Source organism: Amblyomma mixtum, chromosome 1 (genome assembly GCF_055824585.1).
Source record: "Amblyomma mixtum isolate Tamu chromosome 1, ASM5582458v1, whole genome shotgun sequence".
Taxonomy (NCBI): domain Eukaryota; kingdom Metazoa; phylum Arthropoda; class Arachnida; order Ixodida; family Ixodidae; genus Amblyomma; species Amblyomma mixtum.
The window spans coordinates 85716727-85739594 of NC_143012.1; the positions used below are offsets into that span (position 1 = coordinate 85716727).

The 22868-nt window shown below is 44.4% G+C and overlaps 1 protein-coding gene, 1 long non-coding RNA gene and 1 pseudogene across 2 annotated transcripts; 1 reads left to right on the forward strand and 2 right to left on the reverse strand.

The window, feature by feature from the left end:
* Positions 1-4477: 4477 nt before the first annotated feature.
* On the reverse strand, positions 4478-7553 carry LOC149367096 (uncharacterized; annotated as a pseudogene).
* On the reverse strand, positions 5789-6612 carry LOC149367097 (uncharacterized). Its single transcript, XR_016286960.1, has 3 exons — positions 6233-6612; positions 6092-6170; positions 5789-6029 (listed from the first exon to the last, which is right to left on the reverse strand). It is a non-coding gene; the product is annotated as an uncharacterized LOC149367097 (long non-coding RNA).
* A 346-nt stretch (positions 7554-7899) lies between the features above and the next one.
* LOC149367098 (uncharacterized) lies at positions 7900-12565 on the forward strand. The gene is made up of 9 exons (XM_089572651.1): positions 7900-8371; positions 8431-8610; positions 9360-9422; positions 9502-9549; positions 10018-10065; positions 10855-10893; positions 10961-11160; positions 12078-12237; positions 12438-12565. Exons 1-9 carry the CDS (start codon positions 8188-8190, stop codon positions 12563-12565), a joined length of 1050 nt encoding a protein of 349 aa, XP_089428777.1. The 5' UTR covers positions 7900-8187.
* The last annotated feature ends 10303 nt before the right edge of the window (positions 12566-22868 follow it).

The window sequence follows — 22868 nt, forward strand, 5'->3', positions numbered from 1 at the left end:
AGCTTAACTATAGTTAGGCTGCCCGTGTAAAGAGGATATAAGAATGCTCGGAACGCGTAGATCGAGCTCCCGCGGCAAAAAGACGAGTTCAGATTCCTCTTCAGTACACCTTTAGTGGTTGAAAATGATTATAGATCGAGATCTCTACAGCAAAATACTAAACTTCACTGCAGTACGAGCCAGCCATGGAAGCTGCATTAGCTAGGCCGATCACGGTGCTTCTGTCGACCTTGGTACGTTGACAAGAACACGCCTCCGTGAAGACGGCATTGCAACAAAACCACTTGTATAGCTTACAAATAGTAACAGCTGACGTCATCGGGGGAGCGAATCAGGAGGCGCTAAAAAAGTTTGCTATTTTTCAAATATCCTTCATTTGGAAGCTCTTGCAACACAGATTTTAACCGAATGTTTTTAGCCTATCAACGGACATCCTAGAGGTATTGTAAAGTTGTAGAGACGCGCGGTGGCCCGCGTGTTTGTCTTATTCAACACTCTTAGAAAAAAGGGTGTGAGAAAGGGGTAAAAAGGGCATAGCATGGACTTTTACACCCTTTAGAGGGCCCTAGGAATAACTTTACACCCGTTAAAAACACGCTCCCGATCACTTACCCCCTTTTAGAAAACTTGCACCCTACTTACACTCTCTACCAGTGTTGATAACTACGCGTCCGTTCATGCCCCTAAAACAGCGGGAAGGCTATAGTTTGCTCGTGTGCCACGACGGGGCGCTCGTGCAGCATTTTGTGCGGAGTGCGTCTTCATAGAGTTGTCGTTTGTGTTCCTCGTTCTCCTGTCTTGTCCCATTCGTGCTTTTCTGCAATGAACCAACTAGGCCACAAGAACGTTCTACTTCATAGAGGGACGGCGAAGAACGTATATAATGGTCGATTTTTATCGTGTGGCAAATACATGAAGTAAAAAGATTAAGCTGAGCAGTCTATGCTGAAAACGGAATGCAAATCCTTAGAGCTCTTTTTCTTATAGGCTATTTCTAGTACGACAAAAAATATTCGATGCTTTAATATGACATGATGCGACGATAAACTCCTACGTTCACGTTCTATGCGCATTTAATCTGTGTCCATTATCAAGAAAATGCAATATTTACACCTCGCGCTCAGCTGCACGTAACAACAAGATCGGCGGGTCTTGATTTAGTGTGATAATTACACTTACATAATAAGCTCACGTTTGTCTTTAGGACATTCGTGGTTTACGTATTGCATCAGTCGATGTTGCGAGTGCTTAAATAACCTAAACGCAGTTTGCACTTGACAACTTTGCTGTTAGGAGGACGGGGGCGGGGGTGAGCCTACGGTAATATTTTACATAGGAACAGAAGAAAAACTAATGATTTTTGGGAAGCAAGTTGAGTCCTCGGCCACTTTATCCTCCTCCCTAGCAGTGCAAGTTTTTTGTTTATTTCTCCACTAAATCTGAAAAGTTCTTGTGAATACTATGTGCCAGGAGAAAGACAGAGAGCAGAAATACTGCTTGTCATTAATTATTGTGTGATCAATGAATGAATGCTCAAACTTTGTTACATGTCATATTTCTCATGGCACACTCGCAAACAAATTTCCGTAGAAAGGGCTGTGTACGAAAGAGGGAAAGGAAGGCGCCTTCGGCCACGTATGACTGCAGCAAGTAGTCCGAATAGTTTTTTGTCGCGAGTCCACTACTCCGCATTTATAAACGACCAAAGGGGGCAAGAGCGCTTCGCTCGAAAACCGATGAAGCTCGCGGAAGGGCGCGCATTCGTCACTTAACCTGGTTTCCGTGTCTGCTGAATACATCATTATAAGAGCCTTCTGCATGGGCGTGGCTCGCTGTCCAGTGCAATAGTTCCCTCGAAGTCAATGTTGTGGTCACAAGCCTCACTCACAGTGTCCGCCACTGCGCTTCGTTCCCTGTTCATTTGTTTGACATCCTTTTGTTCAGCGAAGTTTTTGGTCTCGCCATGACTGTAATCTCGCCGATGTACGATGCCGATCGCGCCGCCGCAGAAGGCTCTTACTTGAGTCATCAGCCACACGCGGCGCAATGTAAACCACTTCCAAGAAACTCTTCCCCCCCTATTACATCCACGGTTTACGTTCAGTGACCCGGCGGATGACTAGCAGAATGCTTAAAAATGCAAGCTACAACTCGCCCACAGTCGCACGTGGTGAAAAAACCGAGTAGGTTCCGAAACGTGTTTTTTTTTTTTTTTTTGGTTGGCGTTCTCTCCAACTTAATTACGAACAAAGGGTCTAGACCACAAGCTCTTTTAAGATCACTTCGTCCATCTCCCATTGCCTAAATCACTATCGAAGAGGCTGCTTGCTTCTTTGGTCTCGTTTTTTTTTTTTTTTACTCATTGAGTGTCCTGGAGGTTTGAAATGCTGCATCCTGTCCACCCTCGCCCCCTACTCTTCCTCCCCTCTCCAAGCCCTCTAGATATTCCCGTGAGGGTTCTCTTGCGTTCCCCGACGCGGAAGCACTTGCACAAAAGATCAGTCAGGCGCGGCCAGGTGTCGACCAGCGCTGCCGGCACCATGGCGTCCGCCACGCTTCCAAAGAAATGTGTCGGGAATAGAAAAAAAAAGCACGAAATGAAGCGGGAAGTGAAAAGAAAAAAAAAGACCCCAGCAACGAAGGATATCTACCCTGAGCCGACGGCGTAGCTTTCTGCTGCCCCGGCCGAAAACTGCGACATCTTAATGACCTCAACTATCAAACATAGGATGAGCTCTCCCCAAAAAAATGGAAACGAAGGCTTAGCGGCGCCCCTCCAGAGAAGACCGACCTTCCAATTTTCTGTGTACAGTTTTATTGTAATTTTTCTGTGACCCCAATGAGGAACGAACGAATATTTCAAAGCACGCTGTCGTTAGAGAATAGTACAGGAGCGAAAGAGACGCGGACGCTCAGCTTTCTAGAGCTTTTTAGTTTCGCAGCCCTGATAACGCCGTGCTCTCCAGTCTCCGTGCGATTGCCTTGCTGTCTGTGCAAAATGCTGACTCCCTGTTCGCACGAGTACAGTCAACGGTTTGAAGTTATCCCGCATTACGAGCTTTCCGACTGACTTGATACTGCAAGCGCAAGTGGGTGCGAATGCTAGCTACATGTGTAAAAGCTGCAATAAATAAACGTTGTAAAACTTATCTTTATTAAGTATGTTCTTAATAAAAAATTTCAATACGTTCAGATAAGCGCACATATCCATGTTTGTCCCGTAACCTGTGGATCATCCTTTGTACCATCTCTTCATGCACCTTTTTTCGATTATGTATGTATGTTTACAAAAAGCTTCATAAACTAGTACCTACATGTTTAAAACAGATTGGCTTGATTTGCTCTCCTGCGATAATTACAATGTGACATTTGCATTGTTTTGGTAACTGGGACACCCTCTTGGCCGTTATTTATTTGGAGGAAGTACACCAATGAACATCTGAAATTCATGAAATTTCAAATTTCATGAATTTCAGATGCTTTATGAAATTTGAAACCATGAAATTTCCCCAGGAGTGCGCCGATGAGGACGACTGCACTTATACTCTTGTTTACATCGCTGCGTACGAACAGCTACTGCTCGTTTACATGAAATAAAACGCAACCTGCGCTTTAGTTCTATTAAACAATCTCTTCTCTTTTGTACTAGTTGTACCCGTGCTTGTTTAGGGAGTGCGAGAATCTTTGGGGAGCGCCGATGTGATCGCTCGCCTGAAAAACACATGACAGCCGGGTTGTTGCCATCGCGTAGGATCGGCACTTCTCGCTAATTGTCCCTGCTTCTTCCGAAGTGAGCAGTCCTCTGTTTTAAACTACTTTATCCAGAAGGATGTTTGGTGATCGTTCGCGTTAACTGAAATGGCCTAACTAGGTATCCACAAGCTAGCGTCGGCGACGACTGCTCCTGCTCGGCCGTCTGGGTCACATCGGCGCTTCCCGTTCATGATATGTGCGCCCTGCGATGTAAACAATGGTGGCCTTCAGGTCACTGCTGTCGTAGCTACACTCGCGGACCATTTGCATTTGGTTGTGAATTCGCTATTCACAACCGCCGCAGTCACAGACCGAACCCTGCGGACTACCCAATCAACCACTGTACGTCCAGCGGACGTACGATGTACGTCCCTTAACGGATGTTCGGATATCCGTGGGAGATCCGCCGATCTCCGACGGATCTCCGAGGGACGTCCGACGGAGGTACATTTATAACTGAAAAGATCTCCCACGGACATCCGATACGGATATCCGCGGATATCCGAAGCGGATATAAAGAGGACGTTGGCATATTGCAGGCCTTGGTGACTGCAGCCACTAATATAACTGTCGTATACTAAATGAGTTTATATACAAGCCCGCAAAGTGTTCTATATCAGGCACAGGCCTCATCGTACGTCAAATGCATATGCCTATAGGAAGCAACGAAACACAAAGCAAGTTGTCTTAAAATAAAAATTTTATTAAAGGCATTAATGCATGCTTTCAACCTTCAAGAGGCATTCTTCACGCTTGACGCTGGAGAGGTCCCATGCAATAGGATGGGCTACTGTATGCAGGTTGTATTCTCATGTTGACTCTGTTGTAAAAAAGAAGTTTTTCCCAAGAAAACAAACAAAAATGCAAAAATACTGTCACTGAAAGGGTACATGATTTTTGCAATTCAAGATACTGCCACTGAAGATCATAATAAAAAATACTATAGCTAGAACATACCTGCTGACTATGTCACACATTCACAACCATCAATTGCACGAACCATCCACATACGTGCTGCAAAGCAAAAGATGAAGAGTGTATGAGGGAAGCTGATAATTTCAACACACTTCGAACTTACATGTAGACCAATGCTCTGTAGTGCAAACTACAACACGGTTGCTCTGAATGGGCTGGTCACGTCCGTGCAGCAATCCTGAGGGAACAAGTGGACAGGCTGTGAGAGTGGGCAACATGCACTTGCACTGCAACTAATACATACCTGTTGACACTACGACGTGGCACATTTGCAACAATCAATTGCACGAGCTGTCCACATACACGCTGTAAAGAAAAAGAAAAATTAATTTCAACATACTTTGAACATACATGGAGACTGCTGCTTTGTAGTGCAAGCTATTACATGGTTGCTCTGAATGGGCTGGTCACGTCCGTGCAGCAATCCTGAGGGAACAAGTGGACAGGCTGTGAGAGTGGGCAACATGCACTTACACTGCAATTAATACATACCTGTTGACACTACGACGTGGCACATTTGCAACAATCAATTGCACGAGCTGTCCACATACACGCTGTAAAGAAAAAGAAAAATTAATTTCAACACACTTCGAACTTACATGTGGACTGCTGCTTTGTAGTGCAAGCTATTACATGGTTGCTCTGAATGGGCTGGTCACGTCCGTGCAGCAATCCTGAGGGAACAAGTGGACAGGCTGTGAGAGTGGGCAACATGCACTTACACTGCAACTAATACATACCTGTTGACACTACGACGTGGCACATTTGCAACAATCAATTGCACGAGCTGTCCACATACACGCTGTAAAGAAAAAGAAAAATTTATTTCAACATACTTCGAACTTACATGTGGACTGCTGCTTTGTAGTGCAAGCTATTACATGGTTGCTCTGAATGGGCTGGTCACGTCCGTGCAGCAATCCTGAGGGAACAAGTGGACAGGCTGTGAGAGTGGGCAACATGCACTTACACTGCAACTAATACATACCTGTTGACACTACGACGTGGCACATTTGCAACAATCAATTGCACGAGCTGTCCACATACACGCTGTAAAGAAAAAGATGAAAAATTAATTTCAACATACTTCGAACTTACATGTGGACTGCTGCTTTGTAGTGCAAACTATTACATGGTTGCTCTGAATGGGCTGGTCACGTCCGTGCGGTAATCCTGAGGGAACAAGTGGACAGGCTGTGAGAGTGAGCAACATGCACTTACACTGCAACTAATACATACCTGTTGACACTACGATGTGGCACATTTGCAACAATCAATTGCACGAGCCATCCACAGGCACACTGCAAAGGAAAAAGTGAAAAATGCATTTGGGGAGTTGGAAATTTTAACACTACGAACTTACATGTAGACTGCTGCTCCGTATTGCAACCTGCTATACCAGAACAGTAGCACAACAGGCTACTCACGTCTATGCAGCATCCCTGAGGAAACAATTCCACAGACTGAGAGAGTAGGCAACATTTGCCATGCAACTGCAACCTACCATTGAACACAGAGGTGAAGTAAAAGATAATGCATCCCACGAATGTTGGTGTAGTCCGCAGTGCTACGGGCTAGAAAAATTCTGTATGAGATTAGAAAACATAAAAGGGAGACAGGTGTACTTACTTTTGTGTTTTCAGAGATGTGCAAGATTTAGCAGCATCTGTAAGAGCCGCAACCGTAGCTGAGACAGGGTTACAGCAGGAATGACTTGTCTTGGCAATGGTGGATTATCGAAATCTGTCAGATGCTGTCACTCGGTAGTACTTCCCCAATAAAAGCAAGCTCTGCCACAGTGACTCTGTGGCTAGGGTACTTTACTGTTGAGCCCGAGAACATGGATTCAATTAATCTTGAAATCTTGACTGCATTTTGATGGAGGCAAAATGCTAGAGGCCCGTGTACTGCGTGTTGTCAGTGCATGTTACAAAATCCCAGGAGGTCGAAATGATCTGCAGCCCTCCACTTCACTGAAAGCTCTTCACTGAAACATGGAAGATTTGGCCTTGAAAGTTAAGCCCGCACGAAATAAGCTGCCCTAGTTCAGTGACAAATGCAGACAAGAACTCACTGGCAGAGTCTGGCTTTGACATTCCAGCAAATACACCTACAACAAAAAGTGCAGCTCTGCTACATTCAAGAACCTGACATTGAATTATCCATAACTGCATTCTAGAACTTTTAGGAATTGGGAGCAAATGAATATTAAAGGAAAGTGTAACAGAACTGACTTCAGGAGCTCTATGAGACAGCATGTTTCTGAGCTGGTGCTCAAGACCATAATGACAGTATTCCCCGGGTGGCATAGAGGTCAGCGCTGAAATATTCATAGTCTCTCGCGGTGGAAGACAAGCTGTATCAGAAGGATGTGCCTTCAGAACCTTGAGCAGGGATGATAATGCCGAGTGCGAAATGTTTTCTTTCAGGGCCCACGCCCGCAGTGCTGTCGCCAGATAGCCAGACACGGCGGCTGGCTTTCGGTTGGGGCAATCAGCAGGGTGCTCAGAAGCTGTATCACAACTTGAAGCCGATGAACACGGGGAACCTAAAGACACGGCTGGCGCCACTTCTGGGAGGTCTAGTGTTGCTGCTATGTCGCTCACGGCAGTCACTTGTTCACTCTGGAGTGCACGGCTGTCAAAGAATGAGTCTGATAGTGGAGTGGCACTGTCACTGGAAGCGGCAGATGACACAGTAGAAGGGGCAGGCGCGGGTACCGTCCTTTGGCGACTGCATCGCCCAAAGTTCTCGAAAACCGCCTTTGTTTCACGCGAGGCTTTTGCCCGTGTGTAAGGCTTCTCCTCGATTTTGGTTTTAGGCATTTCGGAAAGCGCGTTGAGACGTCAAGCAACTTGCATCGAAAAACAAGACGAAATGGGCGGCTCGGTTCACCTTGGCACAATGAAATCACGAAACAACACACTACCGCACAGGCTGTTCCTGGGTCCGATGCACGGTCGCGAGCATCGGTCGTGCGGTTGGCGCGATGGTGGGGTTATGTGCGGAGTTGCTATACACTACCATGTGCCTTAAAATGTAATTGCAAAAAAAAAGCAATGAAAAACATACCAATATTTCAAATTTTTACAATAGTTTTAACAATAAAACATTTTATTTTAAAACTGCTATCTAAATCACTAGTATCTGGCTACATAATGAAATTGACTGTTTTCATAACTTTTCTATCGCAAGACACCACCAGAGGCTGCACTAGTCTGCACCTCATCCGCCTAAGGCCAAGTCTGGCCAAGCCAAGCGCATATCTAGCGCGCATTTTGTATTTGTGCTCGCCGTGGTACACTGCACTGCGTTCGTCGGAATTCCGCATTATTGTGTGACGCTGTCAACATCGCCGCATCGGTGCGACAAGCTGCAGGTAAGTCACCTTGCGATCAAATCTGAGATGTCATGTAGTAAATTATTGCTTTCTAGGTGAACTCTTTATATATTTCAGGCATGTACGCAATCGTGGAATTCAATGACACACGCGAAGTGGAATTAGTTCCATGCACGTGGGTGAACGGCGACAAATGCCTGTGGCCTAACGTCACTGCGGACAAAGCAGTAAGGCTGGTGCGGCGTGGCGATCCCCCCACATCCGACTTCGTAACGTACGCTGCAAACGTGAAAGGAGTATTCCGTAAGAATAAACCGCTGGTTTTGAAATGACAGCAGTGGTCAAGCTTTTTTTTTTTTTAGGCACATATGAAGAAGGTCGGAAGAAGCTCGAGCTCGCTCGCTACACTTCCGACCTTTCCACTGAGGAGAGCACGCCGAAGCGGAGGCGAATCGTGCGGCCTAAGCGTTTTAGCGACAGCGACTCCGAACTGGAAGATTATCCTACCGCCCCACGTGGACTGCTGGAGCCAAGGAGCACTCGTACGTTGTTTTATTAAGACGAAAACATTTAATGCCTCATACTGTCGTGACGAAATTGTGTCAGCAAGTGTGTCTGCGTTTCGGCGTCACTATAGTATACTTGAAAAAAAAAAAATTGTGTCGAGGCTTGGAACCGAACCAGGGCCTCCGGTATTCGAAGCGAAACGGTACCGCTCCGCCACAAAGGTTCGGGGTTTGATGTTGAATAAAGGCGCATCTAATGAATGCATGGGTTTCATAAATAAAATAAGAAAAGAAACACAAAATAAAAAATGAAATAAACAGTGCGCCAGGAAACGCTTTCGCCTTACAGCATTTTAGAGAGCCAAAGTGCCCCTGAATTTTTATTCTATAGGTTCGTTTGTTTGCGGACGCGCGAGTTTCAAAATGAGTCCGTTTCCCTACGCGCGCGTTATCGTCTTGTGTTGAGTATGCACGCACGTGCTATGGCATTAGTCATTTCTTTAAAAAGTCATGCCGGAGGCTTATTAGCATGCCATACTTATATATGTTAAAGTAACTGATTGTAAAGCGACCAGCTGTAGAACTTTATTTTATTCTTTTTTCCTCACCATAAAGTGCTGAAAATAAAAACTATTCTGCATTTATCTTTTCCTTGCAAATATCTGAACGTTTCAAACATAGCATGGTAGCATATATATGTTCCTAACCAGCACATTCTAGTTGGCCAAAATGCCGCAATGTTCAGTGTTTTCTAAGTTTGCAATTTGGGGTTGTTATTTTCTCAGCCTGCAGCAAGAAAGGGAGTGTGGCAGCACTGAGCTGTAGTGATGAGGAAGGCACTGCTACTGGTAATCACCTTTAATTTACATTTTGAGTTTCTATTTCGTATTGCAAATATTAATTTGTTTCATGTGCATTCATACACAGGTGATGTGGCCCCTCATGCTGAAGTGCCAGCCAACTGTGGAGAGCAAGGTAAGTAAATTTTATTTCCGTTTTGTACAGCTGGCACGTGCTATAGCATTTAAGGCATTTCATTACAAGACTGCTCATTAAGGCATATCAGGCAGGCATGTCAACGTGCCTGAGCTGCAGAGCTGAATTGTTTTTATTTTACGTCTTTATAAATTGTGCTGGATGTAAGGACTCTGTTGCATTTATCTCTGCCCTCTGAGCACCTGAATGTTGAAATCAAAGCATGGTAGTATGCGCTACTAACATTCTTGATCAGGTTCTATGCAGCCAGATACCACAATTGCATTCTTATTTTGCAAATTCGATTTATTCTTTTGCTTAGCCCATCACTTCAATGGAAGACCAGTGGTGGCACAGAGTGGTACGCCAAGGGAAGCCACAGGTAGATAGATACCTTTAATTTACAGTTTGAGTTTCTAGTTTTCTATTGTGAATATTAATTTAAATTCCTTGTTCATGAATACACAGCTGACTTGTCCGTTGGGAGCGAAGTGCCAGCAAGCCCTTCTCAGCAAGGTAAGCAATGTCTGTAGGGCAGTTGTGTTATTGCTTCTTTGTATCCCAATGCCGTTGTTTTATAATACCCAACAGTTGAAATTTCTCTTCGCATTCTGCAATTTTATTAGCTGTTACCTGTTTTCACATCAATACATGGCAGCAGTTAGTGGTGTTCAGCTTTAAGGGGCTCTGAGGACATATGTCAACTTTACCTGCATGAATCATCCTCTTAGTGAATACCATGCTTGCGTAAGTCAGAGAAGACCTTAAAATGAGGTACAAGTATTGCCACTGTTAACAGTTTTTTGCAAGCTAACTGTGAATGAGTGTGATTGTTGCATGCAAATCCTTTGTGCCAGCCTACACCGTCATCCAGAAAGTTATCACGAGTCCCTTCTGGTCTTTACATCACCAATTATTATCTAATGGTGGTGGTAAAGGTTCCCATTTTTGGTATCCGATTTTATGAGCCAAAAATGTCTTAATTGCTGTTGAACAAATTGAATATAGCATAGTGTAACAAAAGGAAAATTCAAAAACTACTAGCAGATGCAAGGTTGTTTATCCACTGTCTACCTTTTAGCTGCAGCTAAAAGGTAGCTTGCAGTTGAAAAGGTTGCCTTTCCAACTGCAATGTATCATGGGTAATGAACAGAATTGTTTTTTCTCTTGATTCTTTAGAACCTCAACGTAAGGAAACAGTTATGAGCAATGGTGAAAGCTACTTAATTTTTTTTTTGCTTAATAACTGCACTTGTTGGAGTTCTCAGAGCTGTTAGGCTAATGTCATCCTTTTTTGTCTTTCAGGTGGTGCGCATAATTGTTATAGGTGCCTTGGTTTTGCTGGTGAGTTCTGGGTTTCTTGCTGTTAGGATTTTTGACAGAATTGTAACCAGTTTCTTTATGCCTGCAGATTTCCAGAGACGAGTAATTACAAACTTCGCCATTATAAGGCATACGCAAGCAGAAATATTGGAGCTGCTTTCTGCCAACACAGTGCCACGCAATCAAGTGGCAGATAATGACGACCCTGTTGTCAGCGAGCCTTTTGGCTCAGTAGAGGAATTAAAGGCATTTGATTCCAACCTTACTCCTGAACGGAGAAATGCCCTGGTGAGTGACTGCCGTTAGCATATCTGTTCGTGTTGCAAGTGTGAGGAGTTAAGGTTGTTTTCAGATGCGTTCGGTACACTTTTATGTATGAAACAGCTAAACCATTACTACTATGGTTTTTGTTTTTGCTGATGGCAGCTTAATTGTCTTGCACAGCTCAGAAACCAGTTCCCTTTGTTTTTTTGCGGTAGGTGGTGATGTGATGGTAATGTTGGTTTCTTGTAGCTTAGCAGTCACACTAAGCCCTTTGCCAAGTGAAAGCAGTTGCTGAGGTTGGCAACTCCGCAACTGCACTATCATATTCGATGAGTCTAGGGAGTACTAATTACTGGTGGAGATATGCTGATGCCTTTATTTCTTCTTGCATTAAGAACCAGTTAGGAAAGATCGAGGACCCACCGCAGTGGCTCAGTGGTAAAGGCGCTCATCTACTGAGCCGGATTACCCAGGTTCGAACCCGACCGCGGCAGCCGCGTTTCAATGGAGATGAAACGCAAAAGGCACCCATGTGCTGTACGATGTCGGTGCATGTTAAAGATCCCCAGGTGTTCGAAATTATTCCATGGACCTCCACTACGGCACCTCTTTCTTTCACTCCCACCTTCGTTCATTCTCTTACAGTGTGGTTCAGGTGTCCATTGAGATATGTGAGACAGATACTGTGCCATTTCCTTTCCTCAAAAACCAATTTATTAAGATCATGGAACAATATTGGTTCTTTTTTTTGCTTTGTTTTTCAAGCTGATCACAATTCATGCTGGTTTCATTGCTTTGTTAATGTTTTCATATTACTGTTTGTCCATTTGTTTGCACAGCTCTTTTAATTACAGCTTGCAAAGGCACTTAAGACCACCTGCCAATGCACTTTGTGAACCATGCTGTTGTGCTAGCTATGAACTCGAGGTGCTCTGTTCTAGATCGCACAGCTGCAGTGCTTTGGCACAAAATCAGTGCCCGTCACTGTACGGGCAATGATGGCGCAGCTAATGACTGACAAGGTTGCCGAGAACTTCTCGATGCACGGCAGGAAAGGAAAGGAGCGATTTGACGCTCTTAAACTTCGCACAGTCATCTTTGGTGAGTAAACATTTTCCAGGCAGATATTTTTGTTTCAACAGTGTGCATGCTAAAGTTGTAGCTCATGGTAAAAAACTGCACCACTAAGGCGGTCAGCAAGCATGACAATCACTTGTGATGCTGGCTCTTGGTGCTTGTCGGACACCCTCTGGGTGACAAATTTTCACAAGCCATTGTTTTCATGCAATCTATACTTTCAGACTCAGTCAAGAGGACAAAACTCCTTAAAGAAGTTACGCATGAAGATGTCGACACAGCAGTCAAGGAGTGGCTGCGCCGAGCCAAGGAGCGCTGCAATCAGAAATTATCACAAAATTCTGTACAATAAATGTTTGAAGTTTTGAATTTAATTCATTCTTTTGATGCTCAAAGGGCACCACAATCAGTGCCTCGCTCATGTTTTGCTGCCAGTATTAGTGAAATATCTGAGCTAACTTGTAGTTAGAGGAGACAAGTATTGACCAAAATTTTTAGTTGCATGTACTTGTGCCCAAAAAAGTTTTTTGGAATACAAATTACGAAAAAGCTGAACTGCTTGACAGACAAAATATGTAGCCACTGACTGAATGATGCGCTTAAATTTGAACTGCCTTGCCCAGCCTCCACAATGCAACCATAAATGCCTGGCTGCGCTTCTAGATACAGCCAGTGAATTGGATTTTCCTGCCTTTGGTATTCTGAAAGCTTTTGTCGGCCCTGTGTTTGCTACTGAATAATATTTATTAAATGCTTGAATTTCTCCAGTGGTTATGATTGCTTTTAATTTGAATATAATGCTTCCATAACAGATTCCTGCTGAGTGGAATGGTCTGTTGTTAAAAGTGCAGCTATGTTGTGAAGATATTTCAGATTGCATGTCAGAAAATGCGTGGACATGCCACAGTTAAAAAAAATTGTACTGCACACAAACTGACCTAAAGAAATGCAGCCAAAGGAAACACAAGTGGCTTTAGTTTATTGTTATTGCATGCAGCTACAAAGCCACTGTAAGGTTTAAGCAATTTTTTATATATTAAGCACTCCACTGTAGAAATTAAAATCAGCTTGTTGAAATTTACAATGCTCAGAAAAGCTACACATCAAAATATCCGTGAAAGGATATAAGCGGACATACCATGGACGTCCGGAATCGGATATCCCTCAGGCATCCGATAACGGATGTACCTCGGACATACACCGAATCTCCGATTCGTATATCCGGATATGGACGTCCGTAGGCATGCCCTACGGACATCCCCACCTGGCATTGGAGATTCGGATCTTAATCGTACGTACCACGGATATCCGTGGTTGACTGGGTAGCTAGGCCTAGTTGTCGCTAAAGGGAAGAGAGTCGTCGACTGAATTTTCGCCAGCGCTTATCGTTGGTGAGTGTTCACTTGTGCAAATTTGAAATATAGCCGTTCATTTCGCTCATTTCTAACACGGATAATGTAGAAGCGCGAATATATTTCACACCGTCGCCTCATCAGGGTGTTTTCGCTCAGCCGCCGACCTGCCGAGAACACGAAGGCTGACTGTCCGCCGATCGAATTCGTCGGTGTCATTGGCCTAAGGAACTTTTCCCACCACAATCGTATTATAGTGCATTAGATAGTTCACTATAATCACACGCTGCTGTTGACCATGACAGTGTCGTTGTCCGACTAGTGTGACTGCCGCCGTCGTCTTCGTTGTGCTTTTAAAACAAGCTGAGGCTTATTCGAATGCGTTTGGAAAGTGTCATACAGCACCGTGGGGGTCCGTCGAGTCCGAATGCCATTCCAAATCACGAATGCCATTCGACTAGGATCTCATTCTAATGTATCCGTGTAGCACAGGTAAAATTCACCACGATAATCAATTATATTTCAGTTGGAACCATTTTAATTGTAATCGGTTTGCTATTTTCTGTAAGGTGTACAAGACTGATTTATAACCGAGCTGTGTCAGCTGTGTCCTCGTTTTCTGAGTAAGGAATGCGGTTTGTATCACTGTTCACAGTTTTCCTATGTACGAAAGAGGTGGGGGAAAAGGGTAAAAAAAAATATTTTTTGTATTCGTCTGTCTTTCCTCGGCTGTTCTGGGGGGAAACGGAAACGGTAGAGGTGAAATACCAAGAAAGCAGACACGAGGGACACGCGCAAACCGGTTCAGGGAAGGAAAAGAAGAGAAGAAGCAAGAATCTGCCTGCAGGAGGAGGAAATAGTGAAGGGCATGAAGAAAGGTTGCAAGGGACACGTGGGTTCGCTCATTTGTCCTTCCGCGAATAGAGCGCAACCCGTCATTGTACTGCGTGTTACTGGCAGCTGCTGCCGGATGTGGTTTGCACTTGGCGCCTCTGGACCGTGCTTCTCATGTTGTCTGCTATGCGAACTCTGTGGTGTGCAGTCGCCGAGGGAATAACGCGTTTCGATAGCCTGCCAACAGGCTTACTTCGCGACGACGTCATCAATCCTGGTAAGTACTGTCGAACGTTTATCTGCTTGTATTCTGTAGAAGGGTCAGGAATTACTTATGCTCATGTACACTTTCACTAAAATAATTCAATTTCGTCACCGTCTTTCCATGCATCTTAGAATAAATATATGCAGACTAATCGTAATGGTGAAAATTGCACAGTGCACCCTTATATCTCCAGCAATAAGTTTTGGACGCTCAGCTTTTACATGTTTTCGACGCAGTCGCCTTTCATGAGCTCTTGACGGCGGATGTATGTTGTAAAATGCATGCAACTTCCAGCATGACTGAAGCTATTAGGCCATTTAAGCTTCAGAGGTTGAGTCCTACTTTCATTTATGAACCTTGATGATTTCTCTGAATGGTTGAAATTAAAAAGAAAATAATTGAACTGGAGACGAACACGTTTTTATTATGCGGCCCAGAGCCATTTGGCAATCTTTGTTCCAGACGCACGCGGTTCGGGTGGTCACCGAGATATGTGAGACACTTACTGCGTCATTCATTTCCTTTCCTCAAAACCAATTTTCAGTTCTTTCTCCAATTCGCTATAGCCGTGCTATTTCTCCAAGGGGAAATGCGTCAGTTGATCCCGAAATAGATTAGGGGCTTCTCCCACCTTCCTTTTCTAGAAAGAATGCGAGACTGTTCTCTGTGAACGAGTGCTTTTGGTCGGAAACCATCCTTCTTGAGGAGCTGACTTATATAATTTTGCAAGTTGTTGCAGAAAGAAACGCAAGATCTCAGTGCGCATGCGCGTTTGTGGAGGCTCTGTGGAGGCTTTGCTTTTGCTTTATTTTGTTTTTTTAGGTTTCCGTGAATAAATAGTTTCATTCGCAGATGATACATCCGCAAAATAAGCCCGCAGAAATAAATATACGGGCGGACTGTTTGCTTCTACGGATTACTACGTTACTCCGCCGATGGCAGAGCGGCAAGCCGCCACGGGACTGGGTGAAAGGCACTCCACGCGTTGGTCGACTCCGCCCACCGTACGGGGGAGAATTTAAAAAAAAAGCGGGAGCCGGACGTTAATTCGATTTAATTAGGGAAATCGGCCACAAAGGGCAATAGATCGAAGTTTCTAAGAATGCTCGGAACGTCGTTCCCGTGGCAAAAAGACGAGTTCAGATTCCTCTTCACTGCAACTTTAAATATGTGTACTTACCGGCATATTTCAATGATCTTTTTTTTTCTCACACAGGTTCGCTTGGAGAATGGATGCCATCACGACGTTGACAGAAGACTGCTGAGAATTATTTTGTTATTTTAAACTCAATACGAAATAAACCCTGTCGTGCGTACTGGTGTACTGTCACTGGAGTGCAAAACTGCCCTGTGATGTGCTGCATGGCACGCCACAAACTTATCGCACTAACACAAACGTAACCAGGATTGTGGAAGAGAAAAACGTCTGTGAACTGCGCGTAAATGAGGTAGTTATCATGTCTTTTCAGCAAGCAGCTTTGCTCTGTAGGTGTATGATAACATACACACTTGCAGGGCAATGATATGCCCACTGATACGATGCAAAGTTGCGCTTCGGGAGCGTCGTTATGAACTCATTAGGTAGGTTTAACTATAACCCTTGTGAGGGTAAGTTTACACTCTAAGAAAAAAACCAGCCCAGAGGGGAGTAAACACAATTTTAGTCCTCAAAAGGGCCCGCTAGTCCCTAAATTTGCACACGACACTCTTCTTGCCACAAATGCGCGCCGTGCGCAAACTTAACAGACTAACTGCCGAGAAAGAGACTAACGGGGGGCGAACCGCAGCATAGCAACACGCGAAAATTGCGCGAGAAGACTCCGACTGCAATAGTACTCGATTTTTGAAGCGCAGGGCGTGGTCTAAGGCCAGTGAGAGCACAGCTGTTGCCTCTGACGAAGCGGATAGCCTTTCGCGTGAGAAAAAGGTTTTGTGCAACCGGAACGGCTGGCAGCTGTGCAAGTGCATAAACAAATACTACGAGCTTCAATACGTGTCGAATGTGAGTAGTAAAGGTTAGGGTTGGGCTAGTACACGTAGTTTCATATCGTTGCCGTTTGTTTACGAGCTTGTGTGATACTGTGCAAGTATCGGCGACACTCAGCGAACCGGAGAGTGGCAAGCAGTCAATTCCCTGTTACCGCTGTCCGCCGGTAATAAAAAACGAGGTGAACCATCGCCTTCTATATTTGTTTTCAACAGGCTGTAATGTGCAGCTGCCAATTGCTAGAAGTAAGACCACCTTATAAGCAAAAAAGAAACAAAAAGAAAACAACTGTTGTGGTTGTGAAGTACCGGCCGTAATGTACACACAGTTCAGCACCTCTGCTTTGGCCAAAACACGATTTAGACAGTTGTGCGTGCGCATTAAAGCTTACCGCAGGTTGTTCCAAAAGCATATGACACAAAAATCACCATACTGTGCTCTAAACAGCAATATGTTTGATAACAGTTTGAGCGGTAGACAGACAATGTGTGTGTTTCGCATATAAGGCTTTTATTTTCTGCCTCAGACCGTCTGTTGTCGTGGTGTAGTCGTATCCGCGCTCGGCTCGTAATCCAAAGGTTGTCGGTTCGAATCCTGGTGTTTTCATGTATGTTTATTTCTGTTTCCTTTATCGTTGTTATGTGTGTTAAGCTCTGTCGGAAACTCTCCCCCTCTTAATTACGCTGGAAATCACGTGTAGTTTGCTTTCATTAAACGTCTGCTCCCGGGAACTAACTGTTGCACCGTTTCCAGGGGACCAACAGTTACACCCTTTGCCCCCTTTTAGTCCTTTCTTTACCCTTTCTAACACGGTGTAAATGTGCACCTGAAAAGATCAAAACCATATGCTCTTGCAGAGCAATGTTACGCCCATTGATAAGGTGTAAAGTTGCACTTCAGGAGCGTTATAGTAAGCTCATTTGATAGGCTTAATTGTAGCCCTTGCGAGGATAAGTTTACGCTTACGGATAGAGCATAAGCTTATTCCGAGTGGGTGCTAACATGCACCAGAAAGTAAAGCATATGTTTGCACTTTCATGGCCTAAGCGTTAGTCTTTCTTAGGAAGGGTAACGTTAGTCATCAAGGGCTTATACTTACACTTGTCCAAACGGAATAACATTAGTCCTATTGCAGCCTAAACATTACACCGTACGCACTTAGTCCCCCGACGAGGGTGCAAATTTGCACCAAAAGGGGCTCGCCACAGCGTCAGTGGATTTACCCCCTTAAAGGACTAAGATCACACCTTTTTTTCTTAGAGTGAAGGATTGCATTGTCGGATGCCAGTTCGTGATTTCATGGCTCTGGTATGGGTCCTGTCTTACTGTGACACTTAGCTGGCGAGGACAAGGCAAGGGAATTTGTGTTACATGAACACTCGTGAGTAATATTAGACGGAACAAACTTTTTGCACAAATTTGTGCACTGTCTCGTTATTCATCCACTAAGGTTCTGGTTTGGTTTGGTTTATGGGGGCTCAACGTCCCAAAGCGACTCAGGCTATGATAGGACTGATGCCTGGGCGAATTGGTATGCCATTTTCAAGAGGAACAGCGCGAAGTAGAAGAGCGCTGTTCAGGCTTTGAGGGACGCCGCAGGGAAGGGCTCCGGAAATTTCCACCACCTGGGGTTCTTTAACGTGCACAGACATCGCACAGTACACGGGCCTCTAGAATTTCGCCTCCATCGAAATTCAGCCGCCGCGGCCTGGATCGAACCCGCGTCTTTGGGGTCAGCAGCCGGGCACCTTAACCACTGAGCTACCATGGCGACACTAACCTTCTTAATGACGATTGGATAGCATACGACAATATGAAAAACTGTGCGATGTCAGTGCACGTTAAAGAACCCCAGGTGGTCGAAATTTCCGGAGCCCTCCACTACGGCATCTCATAGCCTGAGTCGCTTTGGGACGTTAAACCCCATAAACCAAACCAAACCTATAAAATTAAAAAAAATGTGCATGCAGCCATATTTACGGAGAAATAAATCTATGAATGCTCAAACTTGTTTCCTCTCATATTGCGCACGACTGTACCTTTAAGCATTGTTTCCATGGAAATATGACACCTTTCACCGTAGACGCCCGGAATTCAATTGATATGCTATAGCATTTCCTTGACGTACTACAATCTGCCTGCCTTGAAACTCGTTTGAAACGATGTGGTGGCTGATAAGGCGAAGAATGGTGTTTGGGCGCGCTAACGTTAACGTGGAGCTGCGCATGCCCAGACTGTACATGAGGGAGGCACCGGCGACATCCTTGTATTATATTAATGCGAAAGCTTGTGCTCATACTGCCGTCCGTTAGCAGAGGGTGTCACACCTTTGGCAGCGTGTTAGCTCGGGAACTAAAAAAGATAGGAGAAAACGAATGATGCTTCAGACAGAGGAAAAAAAATTAACCTAGAAGCCAAATTTGATGACTGCAAAGTAATTAGTTAATTCATTACAGTCAAAAATGTAAAAATTGCGTCGAAATAGCGCGGACGTCGATATATGTACGGGAACGGTGTGACGTCACATCCACCGGAAGTGTCGTCACACCGAATGGTTGCTTCAAACAGAGGAGGAAAAGAATGAACCTAGAAGCCAAATTTGACGACTGTAAAGTAATTGATTAATTACAGTCAAAAATGTAAAAATTGCGTCGAAATATAGCAGACGTCGATATAGCCACGGGAACGGTATGACGTCACATCCACCGGAAGTCGTCCCGGCATAGTGAAAGTTGCCACAGAATGGTCGGAAAAACGATGAATTTGTGTCAAATGAGATGGAAAAATGTGTAATTAAGCGTGATTGACACTTAGGATCCCCGAAAGATGTATAATTTGGGTATCGATATAGCCTCGCGAACGATGTGACGTCACATCCACCGGAAGTGGTCACGGCATAGTGTCCGCGGCTTTCGCCTCTCAACACTTTAGTTGCCGAAGTGTCCTCGCAATTTTTTAAATTCTTGTTCAGTCGTTCCACCACAGTATTTATCACTTTCATGCTCCTGGAGTGGCCCATCGTCCGATAGTGCTGTAATAAGGCTGGTACATGGCGCACTGTTTTGATAGATTGATTGAAAAAATGTGTTTTAGTCACTTCAGTTCGAGAGCTTTATGTGCAGGAGATACATATTAGCCGGCTTTTTTTTTGTGATACTGGCATTACTAAGTTTCGCTGTCATATACACAAGATTTCATCAGGTTTACAATTTTTCTAGTGGAATAAAATTCCGCATTTACTCTTTTAATGCCTATCATTCAGGAGAACATTGGTGTTGGTAGATATGTGCTTGTATTTTCCAGTATTTTCCCGATCAAAATTTTTGGAGTAGAAATGGCTTTTGTGGCAGCTCCAAATACTAGCTGCTTTCTACGACCGAGGCAGCAAACACCTTTTTGTAGTGCGAGGTATTTGTTCGTCAAAGCATTGAAACTTTTAGGCACTTGATGCAATAAAAAAGGAAACGTTCTGAAACTTTAAAGTTCTGAAATATTTCAGAACTTTCAAGTTCTGAAATATTTTTCATTTTTTTCCGTTAGGAGCCTAAACTCAGAAAAATCTGTCTTGCTTCGCATAACCAGGAAAAAATACCCGCTTCAGTACACTTACTCTGTCCAGGACCGCGGTTTAACCGAAGTGAAGGAATATAAATATCTCGGCATTACACTAAGTAACCGCCTGAGCTGGAACACACATATTCTTAACATCTCCTCTTCAGCCTTTCGCAAACTATGCCTGCTCAGACAAAAGCTTAAAGATTCTCCCGCTCATGTTAAACTTCTCGCATACACAACTCTTATAAGGCCTAGGCTTGAATATTCTTGCACAGTGTGGGACCCCCATACGATGTGCTATATTAATGCTCTTGAAAAAAATTCAGAGACGGGCAGTGCGTTTTATTCATTCCAAATTCGGTCGCACCGATTCGGTATCTGATTTAATGGCAGAAAATGGTATTGTCACTCTCCAAGCAAGAAGAAAATTCCTCCGTCTTAAATTTTTATTTCTTTTACTTAATCACAAACTCGCACTTGATCCTAGCCCTTACGTTTGCCCTCTTACCACTAGGCAGACACGCCACTCTCATGCCCTCTCTTTAACGCCTCACTTTGCAAGGACAAATTCTCCTTTTTCCCTAATACTATTGCAGATTGGAATAGTTTGCCTGCTTCTTCCCTCTAATCTTTAGATATGCTGGAATTAAGTATTTAATAGCTATGAAATGTTGCCTCCTGTCAGTTCCTTGGTGTCGGTTTTGACTGTGTCAGTTTTTTTGTGCTTATTTTATGTGCAGCGTTTCAACTGAACTACGCAATGTGTTGATGTGTTTTGTAACTTGTGCTGTCATTCTTTTTTATTTTATTTTTTATTATTTTTTAATTTTAATGTAAACATATGCCACTCCTGCTTGGGCGCTCAGCCTGCAGTATGTTCAAAAAATAAATAAATAAAACATTAAAAAATTTTACTGCCTCTGCTTGACTGCTCACAAAGGTCAAGTAGCTTGATCGGGGGTTGGGTCAGGGCCGGAGACCACATGGTGGCGGGCAGCTTCTGTGAGCGGCTTTCCTGTGCCGCTTAAACCCAGTGGGCACTGAAACTCTCTTAGAAGTCCTGTGGACGTCGAGGACGTCCATGGGACGTCCAAGGGACTTTCAGTGTCCATTGGGAAGATTCCATTCTGGTGCCGAGGTATCGACTGGCAGCGATGGTTTGGAAAGACCGTGGTCGCCCACTTGTGATCTTGTTTTCGCGTTCACACAAAATGACTTAGGAACGCAGGCCCACAATAAAAATTGCGAGGACACTTTGGCAACTGAAGTGTTGAGAGGCGAAAGCCGAGGACACTACGCCGTGGCGACTCCGGTGGATGTGACGTCACACTGTTCCTGTGGCTATAGCGATACCCAAATTATGCATCTTTCGGGGATTTCATGAGTTAATTATGCTTAATTACATATTTTCCATCTAATCTGACAGAAATCCGACGTTTTCCGGGCCATTCTGTGACAATTTTCACTATGCCGTGAAGACTTCCGGTGGTTGTGACGTCACACCATTCCCGTGGCTATATCGACGTGCGTGCTATTCCAACGCAATGTCAACCTTTTTGCCTATAATTAATTAACTAATTAACCTACTGTCATCAAACGTGGCTTCTAGGTTCATTTTCTCCTCCTCTATTTGAAGCAACCATTGGTTTTCTTCCATCTTTTTTTAGTTCCCGAGTTAAACGCGTGTAACACGCTTTGTTAACGGACGACCGTATGAGCCATTAAAGGCTTTCACCTTAAAAAGCGCAGGGAGCTGGGTCAGGGCCGCGGAGACCACACGGTGGCTGGCAACTTCTGTCAGCGGCTCGCCTGCTGCCGCCGCTTAAAGATTCCATTCTGGTGCCGAGGTATCGACTGGCAGCGATGGTTTGGGAAGACCGTGGTCGCCAACTTGTGGTCACGTGGTTTTCGCGTTCACACAAAATGACTCAGGAACGCAGGCCTGCAAATAAAAAGGTTTATATTGACTTAGAAAGGTAGCGAGACGACAATAGCCGACATCGCCTGAATCGAACTCTGTCACCAGAACCGGCGTGCAGCAGGCAGTTGCTGAGCCACGACGGCGAGAAAGAGAGAAAAAAACGTTCAATGCGTAGAATAGTTGGGTCCAGGCGAAAATCGTAACTGGTCAAAGTGGTTTAAGGAACAATTTCTCAGTGGATTCCAAATGTTTCCAGTTGGCTCCCAGCTGAATTCCAGTTGCATCCAACTGGTATCCAACTGGAATCGACTGGGAAATTGTTCCTTAAACCAGTTAGACCAGTTTACAGGAGCCCATTGGCTTTTGTTGCTGCTGTCCTCAAGGGAGAATTGGCCAAGATACAGGCGGCGGCTGACAGGTGCCCAAATTGTTTAAAAATGAAATAAAATGAAATGAGCAATTAAAAAGCCGCCGCTCTTGCCCAGTTTCACGACGCTTCGCCAACTTTTAGCTGCACGGGTGACGCTGGCGATTGTGCTGCTACAGACTCTTTTTCCCGGAAGCTAAGTTTTAGCTTTAGGTCCATATTAGAGTTCGCTTCGGTATTATAGAATCCATTCATAAAGAAAAACATATACAAGATAGAGAAGGTGCAAAGGAAAGCGGTTAGGTTTATTTATAACGAATACAGACTCACTTCTAACACTTGTCGCGCCGAACACACCATTCAGGAATTCATTT